Source organism: Poecilia formosa, unplaced genomic scaffold, assembly GCF_000485575.1.
Source record: "Poecilia formosa unplaced genomic scaffold, Poecilia_formosa-5.1.2 Scaffold2, whole genome shotgun sequence".
NCBI lineage: Eukaryota > Metazoa > Chordata > Actinopteri > Cyprinodontiformes > Poeciliidae > Poecilia > Poecilia formosa.
The window spans coordinates 2,669,469-2,684,030 of NW_006799941.1; the positions used below are offsets into that span (position 1 = coordinate 2,669,469).

A 14,562-nucleotide genomic window follows, 5' to 3' on the forward strand; every position below is an offset into this window, starting at 1 on the left:
GACTGAACTGGTACAGTCCTGTAACACCTCTTCATCCTTGATTTGATCCAAGAGAAGGTTCTGTTGTTGTGGAAACCTTCGTGCCTTGTTCCTTTACCAAAAAAGACCCACCCACCAGTCATCAACGACAATGCCAAAGGTCCTGGAGAGACCTGAGTAAGCAAACAACCACATACCAGAACCCTGTGCAGTTTGCGTATCTCTGTGGAGTTGGAGTTCAACATGCCATCAAACACCTGCTTCAACAAACCCACTTTCATCAGAGCAAAGCAGGAAGCACTGTGAGGATTGTGTTCTTTGATTTCTCCAGTGCATTTATTACGACTCAGTCTGATTTGCTTTGTCAGAAACTCAAGAGACACAAGTGGAGGCCTCAACATTCACCTGGATCCTTTATCGATGACTATCTCACAAATAGACCACAGTTTGAGAGAATTAAATATTTTTGTGTCTAACCAGGTGGTCAGCAGCACAGGAGCACCACAGAGGACTGCACTCTCGCCATTCCTTTTCACTTTCTGCACTTCAGATGTCCAGCACAAGTCCTACTTCTGTCATCTACACAAATACTCAGATGACTCTGCAGTTGTCGTGTATACCAGAGATTGGTAAGAAGATGAGTACAGAGAGCTGGTCGGCTGCTTTGTGTGGGGATAATAATCTTATCTTGAATGTGAACAAAACAAAGAAGGTGATTGTAGATTTCATGAGAAGCAGGGTTAGGTCCAACACTATTTCCACCATTGGGAAAGAAGTGGATGTAGTAGAGGAGTATAAATACCTCGGCGTTGAGTCGTCTGGACAACAGACTGGACCGGAGACTCAATAGTGAAGCCATCTAAAAGAAAGGTTACAGCAGACTTTAAATACTGTGGAAACCTACAGTATCTCCTTCAAGGTTTGCATCAAGATACTGCATATCTTCTGTAAGGTTGTTGTGGAGAGAGAGATCAGTTATGAATCATTAACTTAAAAAAGCTCAACAACCTGATGAAGAAGACTGTTCTTGTTCTGGAGACTACTTTGGAACCAAAGGAGCAATTTTCTTCATAAAATCAAGAAAATCATGGAAAACCCTGAGCATGTTATACATGAGAAAGTTTTACAACAACAGTGTCTTCAGTTATTCTTCAGAATAGCTACCACAGCCATCAGCATCTACAACAACTCTTTGAAGAACCTTGGATGATAGGAGATACAGCAACATCCTTTGGGATTCATAAAGTGTTTTTGAATAGAATTGAATTTATACTTTTAGAACAAAGATATTTGGAATGTTTTTGAATATTCTGTTTACAACTTAGCACATTTTATAGGGAATCTGAGGAGCTTACGTAATTCCCAAGTATAATGATTTACAGGTTTTACCACGTCATAGCAATCACAGTGTAATGACAGCATAGGACAGTCCTGTGGACATACAAAGTCATTTTGTTGATGAACGGCGTCAGATACCAGAGCTGTGGTCTTCTGAGACTTAAATGTATAAACAAGGAGAAAGTATTGCTAAGCCCTCCTTATGACCAGCAAAACTCTCAAGGGTGTGATTATATTTCCTTCTTTTACTCAGCATAGAGAAATGTTGCGTGGGTAGGACTTTAAAAACTATGTGGGAAAAAGAAAGACAGTGCGTAAGCAAATCTGGGCTATTGTCTAAAGAAATTAAGAAGGAATAAATAAAAGTAAAATCAAGCCGAGTGCTCAACAACTTACATTTGCACTTCCCTGTTTTCAATCTATTCTCAAATTACACTTAATGATAACATTAAACGGCCTGCAACACTCAATTAGGAGATTTAAGTTTAGTTTCTACTGAGAAACGTGAAACTACAGTTTTAAATTCAGGTTTAGTTTTGCAGCAGACTCAGCAAAGAAGCTTAATATTAAGTTGATGCGTATCATATAAAAAGTTCTCCAACTTCATGTAACAGTTCATCTTTTTGATGGAATAAACCAAACTTAATAATTCAATTTACATTAACATCCTGCATCTTATATTAATGACATTTAATTGTTACATCTTTCTTTAGTTGCCAATTCTGCAAAACTATAAATATGAATTGTCACCATACTATGCTGTGAAAACATTTTATTCCAATAAAGTTTCAGGTCACTTCACTGAAACAATCAGACATAGATAACAAATTAAATAATGTCAAAGACATCTTTCCCATCTGTAGTAAGATGTTACTTAAACATAACCTGTCTGACAACACGAAGTAGAAGTAGGTTGACAGTCTTGCTTCTGTATGATTGCCCCGGGAGAACCAGGTACCTGCTGATTATGATGGAAGCCCAAGTTCTGTTTTCTGCCAGAAAATCCTGAAGAAGACTGTTCAGCCATCTTTTTATGACCTTAAGGTCAAGTGAATTTGGAAAATGCAGCAAATAATTTGTAACTGCGCCTCTAAAAGGCTTAAAAAAGGAAAGCTTTGAAGCGGCTTCGTCAAAGACTTAAATGTGATTGAGATTACACTAAAGAGTTAATTTATGATTGAAAATACTCCATTGTGGCTCATTTGAAACAATTCTGCAAAGAAGAGTGGGCCCAAATATCTGTAAAGAGAAGTAATATGGTGCAGGAGTGGAGTTGGCTCCCCAAGACTGTTGGACTTGGGATTTGATTCCAGTTCTCCAGACTTTTACTTTCCAGTCAGACTATCATCATGAAGGTGGCACAGAAATTATATGTGTGAAATAAGAACCTCTTGTCAGCTATCGAGAACACTTCTTTGCAGCTGTTGCTGCTAATGCTCGGACAACCAGGTTTTAGTTTCAAAGGTAAATACTTTACCACATAGGTACGGCTTCTTTTGGAAAGTGTTTTCCCTTTAATAAATTAACAGATAAACATTTTAACCCATGTTACAATTGTATGATAAAACAATTTGTTTAATATTCTGAATCATGATAGTCTATGTGACCTTTTTTTTTGAAAAAATGTGAAGAAACATGTAGGGAGCAAATATTTTTTGACAAGTTTTACGGGGTTCTGAACTTACTGGTTTTGGAGACCTACTTTTTACAGTGCTGCTTTGTTGCTTTTTGCAGTTGTTGTGTGCTGCTGTACCACAGGAAGTCTAAAACCAAATCTAACCAGAATCTAAAACCTTGTCTTCCTTTTTGTAAGTATAATCATGATGCCACATTTTATCTGTACAGTTTTAAAATGTGTTCAACAAGCAGTTGGAAAAAAAAAAACCTCCTCCTGGGTAAATCTTGTAGTCTAATGACAAACTGCTGCTGCTGCTGCTGCTGCTGCTGCTGCTACTGAGAAGTTTCCACTGAATAAAAAAAGTTTTGTACTAGATGTGATTCAAAAATAGGTTAGCAGAAAATAAAATGTGAGTACAAAAACACCCACTAGCTTCAGCAGAGTCTGGTTAGGAGATAGAAATGAGTAAGCGAGCTGCGCTGGGGGTTAATTTAAGTCCATCAAATGAAAGGCAGTATAAAGAGATAAAGGAGGATGCAAAATGACAGTTTAGGAAACGGCTGTCACACCTGAAGACGCGTGTCCAGAAGACCATTCATGACAGCAGATGTAACTCAGCAAGCAAGCCAAGCATATCAACTTGTGGTTAAGCTCAAAACAGCCCAGTTTCTTTCAGAACAAATGCCCTAAATGACCCATAAGGTCATTATTTATCTGCTACAGCATGCATAACAAGTCCGTTTAGCCGGAGAAGTCTTTTGGCCCTTATTGACATACAACTCACAAGATAAAGTCTTTGATTTGACCATGATAACCAATTCAGTCACCATTAGCTATTGACTAAGATAGTGACAACCCCACAATCTATTTAAGGGATCTATTTTAGGACCATTACTTTTTCTTTTTCCTCTTTACGTAAATGATCTTCTGTCAGTATGTCAAAAATACCAACACTGAAATGCATGCAGATAATAGGCCTACCCATGGTAACAACACAATTTACTGAACAGCTACCATAAACTACGGCTTAAGTCTTAGGATAGGTAAATCAATGCTGCTTAAAACCCAATGCGACCAAAACAGGTGCTATGTTTCTTCTCTAGGTCAAACAGACACTGTGTAGTAAAACATAATCTCTAAGGAGAAAGGACATGTGGTATAACAGAATATAAATGCCTGGGATCTTAATAGATTCTAAAATAACTTTTAAATCAGAGGCGTAAAGAGTATGTAAAGGACACAAATTCAACATTTAAAATGTTTTATGCACGGAAATAAAATGTATATGGGCATGTCACATATCTGTTGCTGTTTAACAACTTAGTCACAAACCAATACAACCATTAAAACCATTAAGTTCTGTATGAACAAAGCACCAAATATTGGAAGAAGTCAGAACGTATGACGTTGTTACTGCCATGCAACCTATTAGGTAGGGAGGATAACAATATTCAAATGTATGTCAGTTGTATAAAAGTATCTAGTCTGTCATCTCCTTTATATAGTTAACATGACTAATTCATATCAATCAACAACAGGTACGGTAAGACTTAACTGCTGACTTGCAGTATTTTTAGTCTGAATTCATTTTCAGTTGCATTAGCATGAGTGGAACCATATACCAGTAAACATCAACAAACTGGCCTTAACTTGTTTAAAATACATCTAATAAAATGGTGTATTGATAGTCAGATAGATGTTGTCCTGCCCTTGCTGTCTTCTGCCACTGCATCTGTTTAGATGTTTGAATATTTTCACTACATGTAGGTACTTTTAGCGTTTTTTTCCCTCTGGCAGCGTGCTATTCAATATCTGATTTTTGTAACCAGCTAGTCTCTTGTGTATATGAATATTACAATTGTTGTTTGTATATGAAAATTAAATTTCTATTAACTCATTCAAAGCGCATGAATGTCCAAAAATGTCCGTAAATGTCCCTGTGAAATAAAAAAAAGGGTGTGAATGTTCAACCTTAGGTTCAGTTTACATCAATAAAGCCATTCTATGACATCTACCTGATAAAATTCACCTGCATGCTATCCAGGTTATCCTTTTTTAGCCATACAGTGATGTTCACCGTTGTTAAGTTATGACGCTGAAGATAGGATCTGATTTACAGCTTCTGACTCAGCACTTTAATGAAGAACTCCACTCCTTATAAGGAATCTGGACTTCGGCTAGCTCTGGTCCAAAACAAATAAAAGAAATCGGACTAGTTTGTTCTACAAGGATTACATACCTTTAAAAACACAGCATGTGATTTATTTATTTGCTTGAAATAAAAAGTCAAAACCTTTTGGGGTTACATGTTTTGATACTGAATGGTTCACAAACCAAATGGTATTCTTAGGATTGTTTTAAAAAAACCAATACATTTGTTGAAAATTAAATTTTTTTAGAAGTTTAGAAGTCAAAAATGATTAAATCTAGTTTAGATTCCTTAAAAAAGCAAAATATCCCTTTGCTTAAGTGCATAGTCAAAGGTTGAGCATGTGACCCTGCGTTAAGCATCTTTTCACGTATCAAGCTTAATTGAAATAACTCAGCACAAAGTGCCAGGTGTAGATTAAATACATAAATAAATATTTGTTTTTAATCATGTTAGTGTAAACAAGACAAAGAATAAGCAGTTAAAGTCTACAAATAAGGAGTCACAGAAAGCAGAAGAATTTCTTGGCCCTCATCTTAAAAATATGCAATACTACAAGCACATGCAGGTTTGTAGGAGGGCAGCGAATGATGTAACCATTTCCCGATATATGTGTGCAGATTAACACAAACCTACTTGCCTTGCCTGAGGTTCACTGATTTTTCCCATGTCGGTGAGTGAAATATGACATGTGGTCTCTGTGGAGTGTCTTATTTAGGGAGACACAAGGTCACTGATTACATTTTGAAATTTCGTCACCATTCAGGTTATCTAAACAGGTGTTACACTTCAGCTACATTTATTCTGCATTAACTATCACAGGTGTTGCTGAACTGGATAAAAAAAGAAAAAAAACGGGGGAAAAAGGAAACGTAATTTCTTAATGTGGCTTATTTTCCCAATGAATAGACAAATTAAAGGATTGTTTATGCAATATATTAGTATCAGACTGGACTACTGCAGTAAAAGACAAATGTAAATGAAGTTTTTGTTACATATACGAGATGGCAGTGAAAATAGAGAGTGTTGTTCTTAGTCTCATGCTAGACTAGTGGCTTAGAAATAAAATTTGATTAGCGTTGCACATGATCTATTTTTCTGTTTGTCTGTACCATGGTCCTCAAACTGTGGTACAAGTACCTCTGCTGGTACTTTGGCAACCTTTATTGGTGCTCAGTAGAAAATCTGGCAAAATTATTAGCGGAGTAAATATGAAAGAATTAACTCCGATGAGCGCACTGACTTGAATAGAAACTACTCAAGTAAAAAATGGCGGGAGGAAAACTCCCTGCAGAAATTGGAGCTGCCACAATTATCCAGAATCAGATGCTGATGGCTCCATCTGCTGTGTTCAAATTAAGTCTGAAATCAGGGAGTCTCTGAGGGAGCAACTCAAACTAAACACAATCTCCATCCATCCATCCATCCATCCATCCATCCATCCATCCATCCATCCATCCATCCATTCATTCATTCATTCATTCATTCATTCATTCATTCATTCATTCATCCATCCATCCATCCATTTTCTTACACCCTTACCCCACTGAGGTCAGGAGGGGTGCTGGTGCCTATCTCCAGCTGTCGTCGGGCGAGAGGCGGCGTTCACCCTGGACAGGTCGCCAGTCCATTGCACCTAAACACAATATATTTTTCCTAATTTTTTTACTTTGAAATACTTTTTTTTCTAAAGGCGTATGTGTGGAACAGCATGTAAGAGATGAAATATGTTTACCGATTATAGCAAAATTTTATTCATATGGCAGCCATATTGAATATCAAAACGCTTGAACGCGCGGAACTCCAACTCCGGGGAGCATTTACGTTAATGTTCTAACACGGTAAGAAAGGAAATATAAAACTTACCCAAATATTCTGGGTCAGAAAATACATATTTGGCACTGACTCTGGAGCCTCCGCATTCAATGTAAGTAAAGCCACTATTTTCAATTTGTTTTATAAATGTTTACTTGTTATAGCTAACAAGAATGCACCATCTAGGCATTTGAAGCAGAAAATTTCCATCTGTGACTGTGGTTGATTGTTTTGGGAAGTCCAGGGGGGGTCTTTGAATCATTAGACTTAAAAGGGGGCTGGATGGTTCGTAGATGTAACTTTAATGTAAAAGAGTCATCAAAAGGGTGTTGTAGCATTGTGGTTGGTGTTTGCATGAACTTGTTCTGCATTATTTTGTGCCAACTATTTACTGGCGCCAAAACGTCTTGACTCTGAAACTGTTTATTGGGGTGTGATGGTAACAGCGCTATCGGTTTTGACGTTACACATACCTTATATTTACCGTATTTTTGTTCGTTGTTAGTTTATTGAAAGAAGATGCTTTGTAATGACATGAAGCAAAAGAGTGTCTGAGGGGGAGAGGGTGTGAATCACCTTTATCACAGGACTGCTGCCTCTCCATAATGGCTAAATTTATGTCAGGTAATGCTGCTTCTGTCTCTATTTACAGATACGCAGCAACTTCCATATCTTCTCCTCATGAAGCTGCCAGGACAGGTAAAATGATTACTGAAAAACTGTAACTGTTAGTCCAGTAAATTTAAAGATGCAAAATTACCATTTTGCCATTACACTTGTAATGTTGTAGTCATAAGTGTAACGTTACACCATTAGAAGTCAAAATACTATTTTTAGAAAATTATTTAACTAAAAGTACAAACTACAAACTACTGAGTTTCCTTTTTTAAAATGTAGGCAATGTGTTTAACGCGTGTGACCTGTTGGGCAGGTTGTGTATTTTTCCTGAGCAAAATTTGCACTTGTGTGTCCCCGAAAGTTGAAGGGGGAAAAAAAAGAGAGAATGGGTTGTGTTTTCACAACCCCATTGGGGAAAAGCAAGAAATCTTCCATGACTGCCAGATATGATGTTAAAATGACTGACAAACAAGATGTTCGTATGATGTCTTCTCTCCTTTTTTGTCCTCTCCTTTAAAATTTCCTCGCCTCTTCCACACTAAACTCAGCTTCAGCTTACCAAGAAAACCGAATTAAATATTGAGGTGTATTTAAAATAACTCCTGCTTTTTGTTTTCTACACCCTTAGCATAACGGACAAACAGGGGGACCACACGGACCTCACCATGAAGACGCTTTAGATTCATAAACTTGTGACCGAGGCGGATGTATGCAGAATTATCAGTTGTGATCGAGGAAAAATGAGTCGTGTGTGGAATCCAAACCAAAACATAATGCGCCCGACAACTTAGATTTTTGATTGCCAATGATTGTGCAACTCTGCCAGGAAACAGTGTGAAAAAGCTATTCAAGACATATACATCTTCACAACAATATTGGTAACTAAAATGTGGCACAGTTCAAGCTGCTTGAAATTGAGGATGTATGACCAGTGAGTCTGCTGTTTGGTTGTTGAACATGAGGTTCATTAAATAAAGGTTGATCTGAACTGTGATCGAGGAAAAATGATCATTCAAATGGTCTGAAATGCATCTCTGTGGAACTTTTCCAGAGGTCAGTTATAGTTAATTATCTTCATTAATTATGGGATATAATTATTAAGTAGATCAACAATAAAAAAATAAGCATTACTATTACTAAAATAATTTTGTAAGGTAATTAGCATTTAAATGTATCCAGAAATATTTTGTAGATTTTGCCTAATTTCTTTTGCTGTTTCAGAGCTGTTGACCTTAGATGCTCTTTACTAAAAGTGTTAGGCTACATACCCAATTAAACTGAGTGCAGATTGTTACCTCGATTTTTTTAATGTAAATTCTATAGTTTGTTTTTCACATTGAACCCAGAACTTGAGAATTTAAACTTTGTTCCACTCAAAAATAAAGCGACAAAATGAACTGTTGTAAGTCTACTGATGCTTTAAAAAAATCTATTTAGTCAACTTGGTGTTAACAGCAAGTGTAACTATAAAAAAAAAGTTTCATGAAGAAAATTGTGAATTACAATTAAAAAAAAACTTAATTAAATATCCAACAGTGAAATGACATTGTGTATTACTTTCCAGAAAATTAGGAGCCTTACATAAAACAGAAAAACAACTCCGAAAAATTGGTCTCTACATTACCAGTTTACGTTGATAAAATCCGTTTTAGCAGTTAGTTAAATAAGTCGGAGTTGCGGAGGGTAACTCGATGCCTCTGGATCCCAACAGACTACTCTGATCGGAGGGAGGAGAGAGAGAGGAAGCGCACACCGACCGCAGCAGCAGCAGCATGAGCAGATAGGCAAGCGGTCCAGACCACCTTCTGCGCCGCCGCGCTTCTGTGCCTCTGTCCGCTCCTGGGCTCCGGAGTTTCATAGCTAATATAGAGCCGAGGAAAACCCCGATCCAGCTTCGGCAACAGCGAGCCCGTTGTGTCTCCTCTGCGGTCCAGCGCGCTGATCAGGTCAGTCACCTTCGGCTCGGTTCAGAGTGTATGCTGGAGCTGTGAGTGTTGTGGCTGCACACTAGGTGATAAAACGCAAAAACCATCTGAAAACGTCAGCCGTATTCATAATGTCTGCGTGATAGTTTTAAAGAGTATTATGCTCTGAAATTTAATGTTTGATACAATTATTTTTCTCGTGATAGTTAACAAACAAAATAGTCATTATTTTTAGGTCACTCTAGAGGAATACAAATGTTAGGAACGATTTAACACTGAATCCCTTTTTGTTGCACGCTCCTGCATAATAAACCACTTATTCTGACATTTATTAGACTGACCTGATGCAGCTAAGAGTGAAGGGTGGACACTTTTTGCAGTGCAACAAGTCTCCTAGCGGCGTGCAAATTGGGGGTGGTGATAGTAAGGAGGTGCGGCTAAAGCACTGACAACAGGCACACACTCAGGTGTCGGTCCAGAGTGTGTCTCTTGGCCACAGTGCGAGTCTGAGTTTGACATGCAAACTCCAGGCAGAGATTTTCACCATCTAAGTGGTCACAACTTCTCTTCAGGTGAGTGCAGTTAATATTTGGTTATTCTCGCTTCCTGTCTGAACTCTGCAGAGCTAAGCATATTTTTGTTTTTCTTAAATCAGGACATGTGCAAGTAAAAGAGATTTATGCTATATGTCTCACATCGTTATCATTTGTTTTTTTTATCTACTGTGTCATGTGAGGAATTTGTACAGCATGATGAACATTCAGGGACTTCTGCTATCTGACCAGCCGCAAATATGACAGCTGTGACTCAGCAATAAGGCTCAGAGTCAGCCACGGATGTTATTTTTTTTCTTTCTTTCTTTTTATCCTTGGGGATTAGTACTCACCAGATGGTTTTAACTGTTAAATGCACACCTCTTATCTCATAGTATGCTGTTCAATTTTTTTTTCCAGCTGAAACCAATTTCTGCTCAGCTAAAGGCCTGATTTATTTTTTGATTTATTTTGATATATTTTATTTCTCAAAGCCAACATAAAGAAATCACAAGATCACCCCTAGCAATATCTCTATATCTATGTTAATTATTTTTTTTTATCTAGATTTCTTAATCAGTTAAAAAAAGTTAATATAAGTATTTGCTGTTGGGTGCAGAGGCTGAATATTGTGATATTTTTCTGTATTTATGCATTTCGTGAATATGAAGAAATGAAACATAAAATATTTCAGTAACTGACTGCCTGATCACAGAACTGAGTATTATTACCTTGATAAAACTAGCCAATTTCAATGTCTGGCCAATTGATTGGTGCATCTTACATTATAACCATCTAATATTTATCCCACTTGAGGAGACGTCCCATTAGAATGCCAAACAACGTTTCCCTTTCTGATTGTTATTCACGTCTAATGGCAGTAAAAATTACAATTAGAGGCTAATAAATATAATATATCTGTTGTTCAGTATAACAAATATTGTGACAACAATAATATTTAAATTATTATTACAATGTCCGTGTAAACTCAAATAAAATAAAGCATAATTTCTAAATTTGGAGCAAAATATCCCTGTGTAATAAGTAAACGTAATGGTGTAACAGAAATGTGATCAATCTACTTTATCGTCCGTATTTGTAGAATTAAAGACTAATTCTTGTGTATTTCCTGTGAACTTGTATTTATGGATTTCCACCAAGCAAGCGCAATGTTTAATAATTGGCATTTTTCACACCACAATATGTAAATAAAGATATATTTACTATAAATTTTTCACAGTATTCCAGTGCAGTCAGATATATGAATAGCTGCTAGATGTATAAGGTAGACATTGTTATATTTTGATTCTCTGGAAATCAAGAACACATTTATAATCAAATCAGGTTTTCACAGACAAAAATCATAGTAATGGAGTGACGCTGTGCTGGCAGAAGTTCATCAGAGGTTAAAGTGTCATTACTAATGTAATAGGTTGAGAAGAGAAAACCCATGATAAACTTGTGGTTGAAAAATTGGAGAAGTTCCACTTCCTTGCTTCCATAGAACATTACATTAAATTGACATTTTGCTTAGCTTTCATTTAAGTTTGGTAACAAATTGTTTTGCAAGCATTTTTTTTTTCTTAAAGAAATATCAGAAGTTTTTGTGTGCAAAGTCTGGAAGTGTGGCTACAATCCAGATGTGTCAGAAAGCTTTAATCAGCTCCTCCAAGAACTTTATCTTGGGCTAGCTTCTCTCATAATCTTTGCATGAGCGCCATGAAGTCTGACTACAGGTTGGACGCAGGTGCTGAAGCAACACCACGGCCTCATTTATTCACTTATCAAGTTATATCATTCTTTAAGCTGGGAGGTGTGTTCATGTGGGCGTCAGAGGCCGAGTATGCGAACAGCAAAGGCAGATTTGGACTTTGTTCTATTGTCATAAATGAAGGAGTGCCTTACGACGCCGTATATTGTTTTTGTTGCCTCACGTGCTTAAAGCCGATTTTTCATCTTTATGGGTAACAAATTGTCAGATTAAATCTCTGTCGAGGTAGGTGAGGTCACGTTGGCATTCTGTGTTGGTGGGAAAATGTATTCTTTTTGTGATTCGTAGGAAGTGGCATAAATCTTGCATTTGAGAAGAGGTGGAAAAAAAGTACAGTCTACGGCAGTCTAGACATCGACTTCTGCAAGAAGATCCAGACAAAAACCAACAACACCTCCAAATCAGCCCACAGATAATTAACCAATTAAATTAATCGCAATCTTATTAATAAAAAAACAAACAAAAACAAGCTGAATTACATTTTATGAGATAACAGTGATGCTTTAAGTTCATCATTGTTTTTTTTTGTTTTAAATAAGTGTAATTATTAACTTCAAGGCCAATCGTTTCAACATCTCCTGTATACACACGGCAACATTTTGGCCTCAAAATGAGATTTCTATTGACATCAAACAATGTTTTGGAAACCAAAAGGTTGTTTGTAAACAGAAAATTCAAGCTGTACTAGTTAATCTTTTATTCCTGCATATCGCCCAATATCCTCCACTCTGCTGTGGAATCGAGATTTGTCGCAGAGTGATGTTGTGATTATATCAATTTTATAAAAGTCGTCATTTTTAAATGGTCGTCTTATTTCGCATCAGTCCACGCACGTGTGTCTTTGACTCAGGAGCTGTGCAGGCTTGCTCGTGTTCGAAGGGCTTTGTTTTCTCTTAATAAAGCACAAACAGAGTCTACTACGTCTCTCCACTCGGTGCTTTGATCAGAACATCTGCCATCTGAGATGTGACTCATGTTCAGGAGAGCTTCAAAGCAAATGATCAGTTTGCACCTTTTCGCACCTTGCATTGAAAGCAATTTACATTTTTACCAGCTACAACTGCAGTTATCGCTTTCTTTTTACTGTCAAACCTGTAGCTTAACTGGGATGTGTGAACTTCGAGCAACACGCATTAGCTGGTTGGCTTAACTGATGAGTTCTCTAAGCATCGAACTTCTTTGACTTGTGAATGTGAAAATTAGGTCGGAGCAAGACGTTTCTATCGTTTCGTTGGACTGAATTTTGATCTCCCTGTAGCTTCTTTGTTTATAAGAATAATCATACAATGTTTTACTAGTTTATGAAGCTGTCACACAGATTGTCTTTGTCATGGTAAATGCGTTATAGTAAATGTTTCTTTTTATGTTATCCTGCTCTGTTTATTATCTTCAAAAAAGTTAATTGTTTAAACTTTTTTTTTTTTTTTGTTGCTGCAGGATCATCTAAACGCGACAGTTTGTTTTTCCTGTCAAGCTGCTGCGGTAATGTCACTGTGGTCTCTGACCTTGGTAATTACTGTGCGAGAACAATGATGTCAGAATGAAAGACACAATAGTATAGTTTATGCTAAAAAAGCATAGATGGGTATTACCAGGAATTGTGATTTACAGTCCCCGAGTCAGGAAATTGCATAAGTGAGCTTAAAGACAGGAGCGCCTCTAGAAAAGTTTCACACAAGTGGCCAAATATTGAGGTGGCACAGCAAAACAAAGAATTACAAGGCTTTAAATTTAGGTTCGTAGATTAGCAAATGAGTGATGGATTTAAAGGTTGGATTGGTCGAATGTGCAAAAATAACATTGGTATAAATGAATAAATTAATATAAATATATACATAAAATGAACTCAAAAATAAGCATGTCATTTTCTCTTTTTAAATTCAAATGCTGAAAACAAAATGCATATAAACCCCAGTCAACACTAAGAGATATTAAAAAATATATATATATATTCGCACCACCCATCACACCACTAGACCTGAGTTTAACTAAATTAAAAAAGTTACATTTAGTTAAAAAAAAAAGACAATGCTGAAATTAATAAAAAAAATAAATGAATAAAACCTTTGTGGTGTTTATTTACAGACTCAATATCTAAATATTTTAAAAATACAGCATTGACGCTCACTTTGCATCACGGCAACGGTGGAGCAGCTTGCAGGAACTATTTTACATCGAGCTTTTTTCATCCTGACTTTATTTCCAATAAGCGTTAAAGGTGAGCTGTAAAATGAAAAGGTTTGTGCAAAAAGAAAATAAACAAACAAAAACAAGGTCAATCAGTTTTAAAAGAATCTTTAGTCCAAGACTTTTTCCGTCATATTCATAATTTTTTGGAAATTGAATGTAGTTAATATTGATTTTGAAAAACTTGCACAATCAACTCCTTCCCTTATCGATGCCATTTCTTAAAAGAAAAACTTTGAATGAAATTGCTATATTTTATGTAGCAATAACACGCCTACGGATAGGCGTGATAGACGGTGAACTATTGCTATTAAGAAATACTAAAGCTGAATACAAAGACTCTGACATTTCAACCGCCCACCTTGGAAATCCCACCTCAACGGAAAACTGGTTGGACCTGTCAGCGTATTGAAAAGTGTCCGCATTAGTTGGTATTAAGACATTAGCAACAGATCCTTCGGTTTTGTGAGATTTGGGATTATTTCCTTGTTCATTTCATGTAATTGTCATCCATATTGAGATCACAGTTGCTTATTAATTTGACACTGTAGCAGAATTATTAACAATAAAATATAAGCATTTGCACTGTTTAATCTTATAGAATTTTTTTATTATATAATAAAGTTGTA

At 36.6% G+C, this 14,562-nt stretch overlaps 1 protein-coding gene across 2 annotated transcripts in view; it reads left to right on the plus strand.

Moving 5' to 3' along the window:
• Positions 1–9,162: 9,162 nt before the first annotated feature.
• The window catches only part of pparg (peroxisome proliferator-activated receptor gamma), a 44,970-nt gene continuing 39,570 nt past the window's right edge, over positions 9,163–14,562 (plus strand). The window contains exon 1 of one of the 2 annotated variants that reach the window (XM_007549502.2): positions 9,163–9,463. Coding sequence is in view for 1 of the 2 variants with exons in the window: in XM_007549484.2 (XP_007549546.1) it covers positions 9,960–10,014 (55 nt within the window). In the remaining variant the exon portion in view is untranslated. Of the gene's footprint in view, positions 9,464–9,897; positions 10,015–14,562 lie in introns of those variants that run through there. The other variant, XM_007549484.2, reaches the window with a different exon arrangement.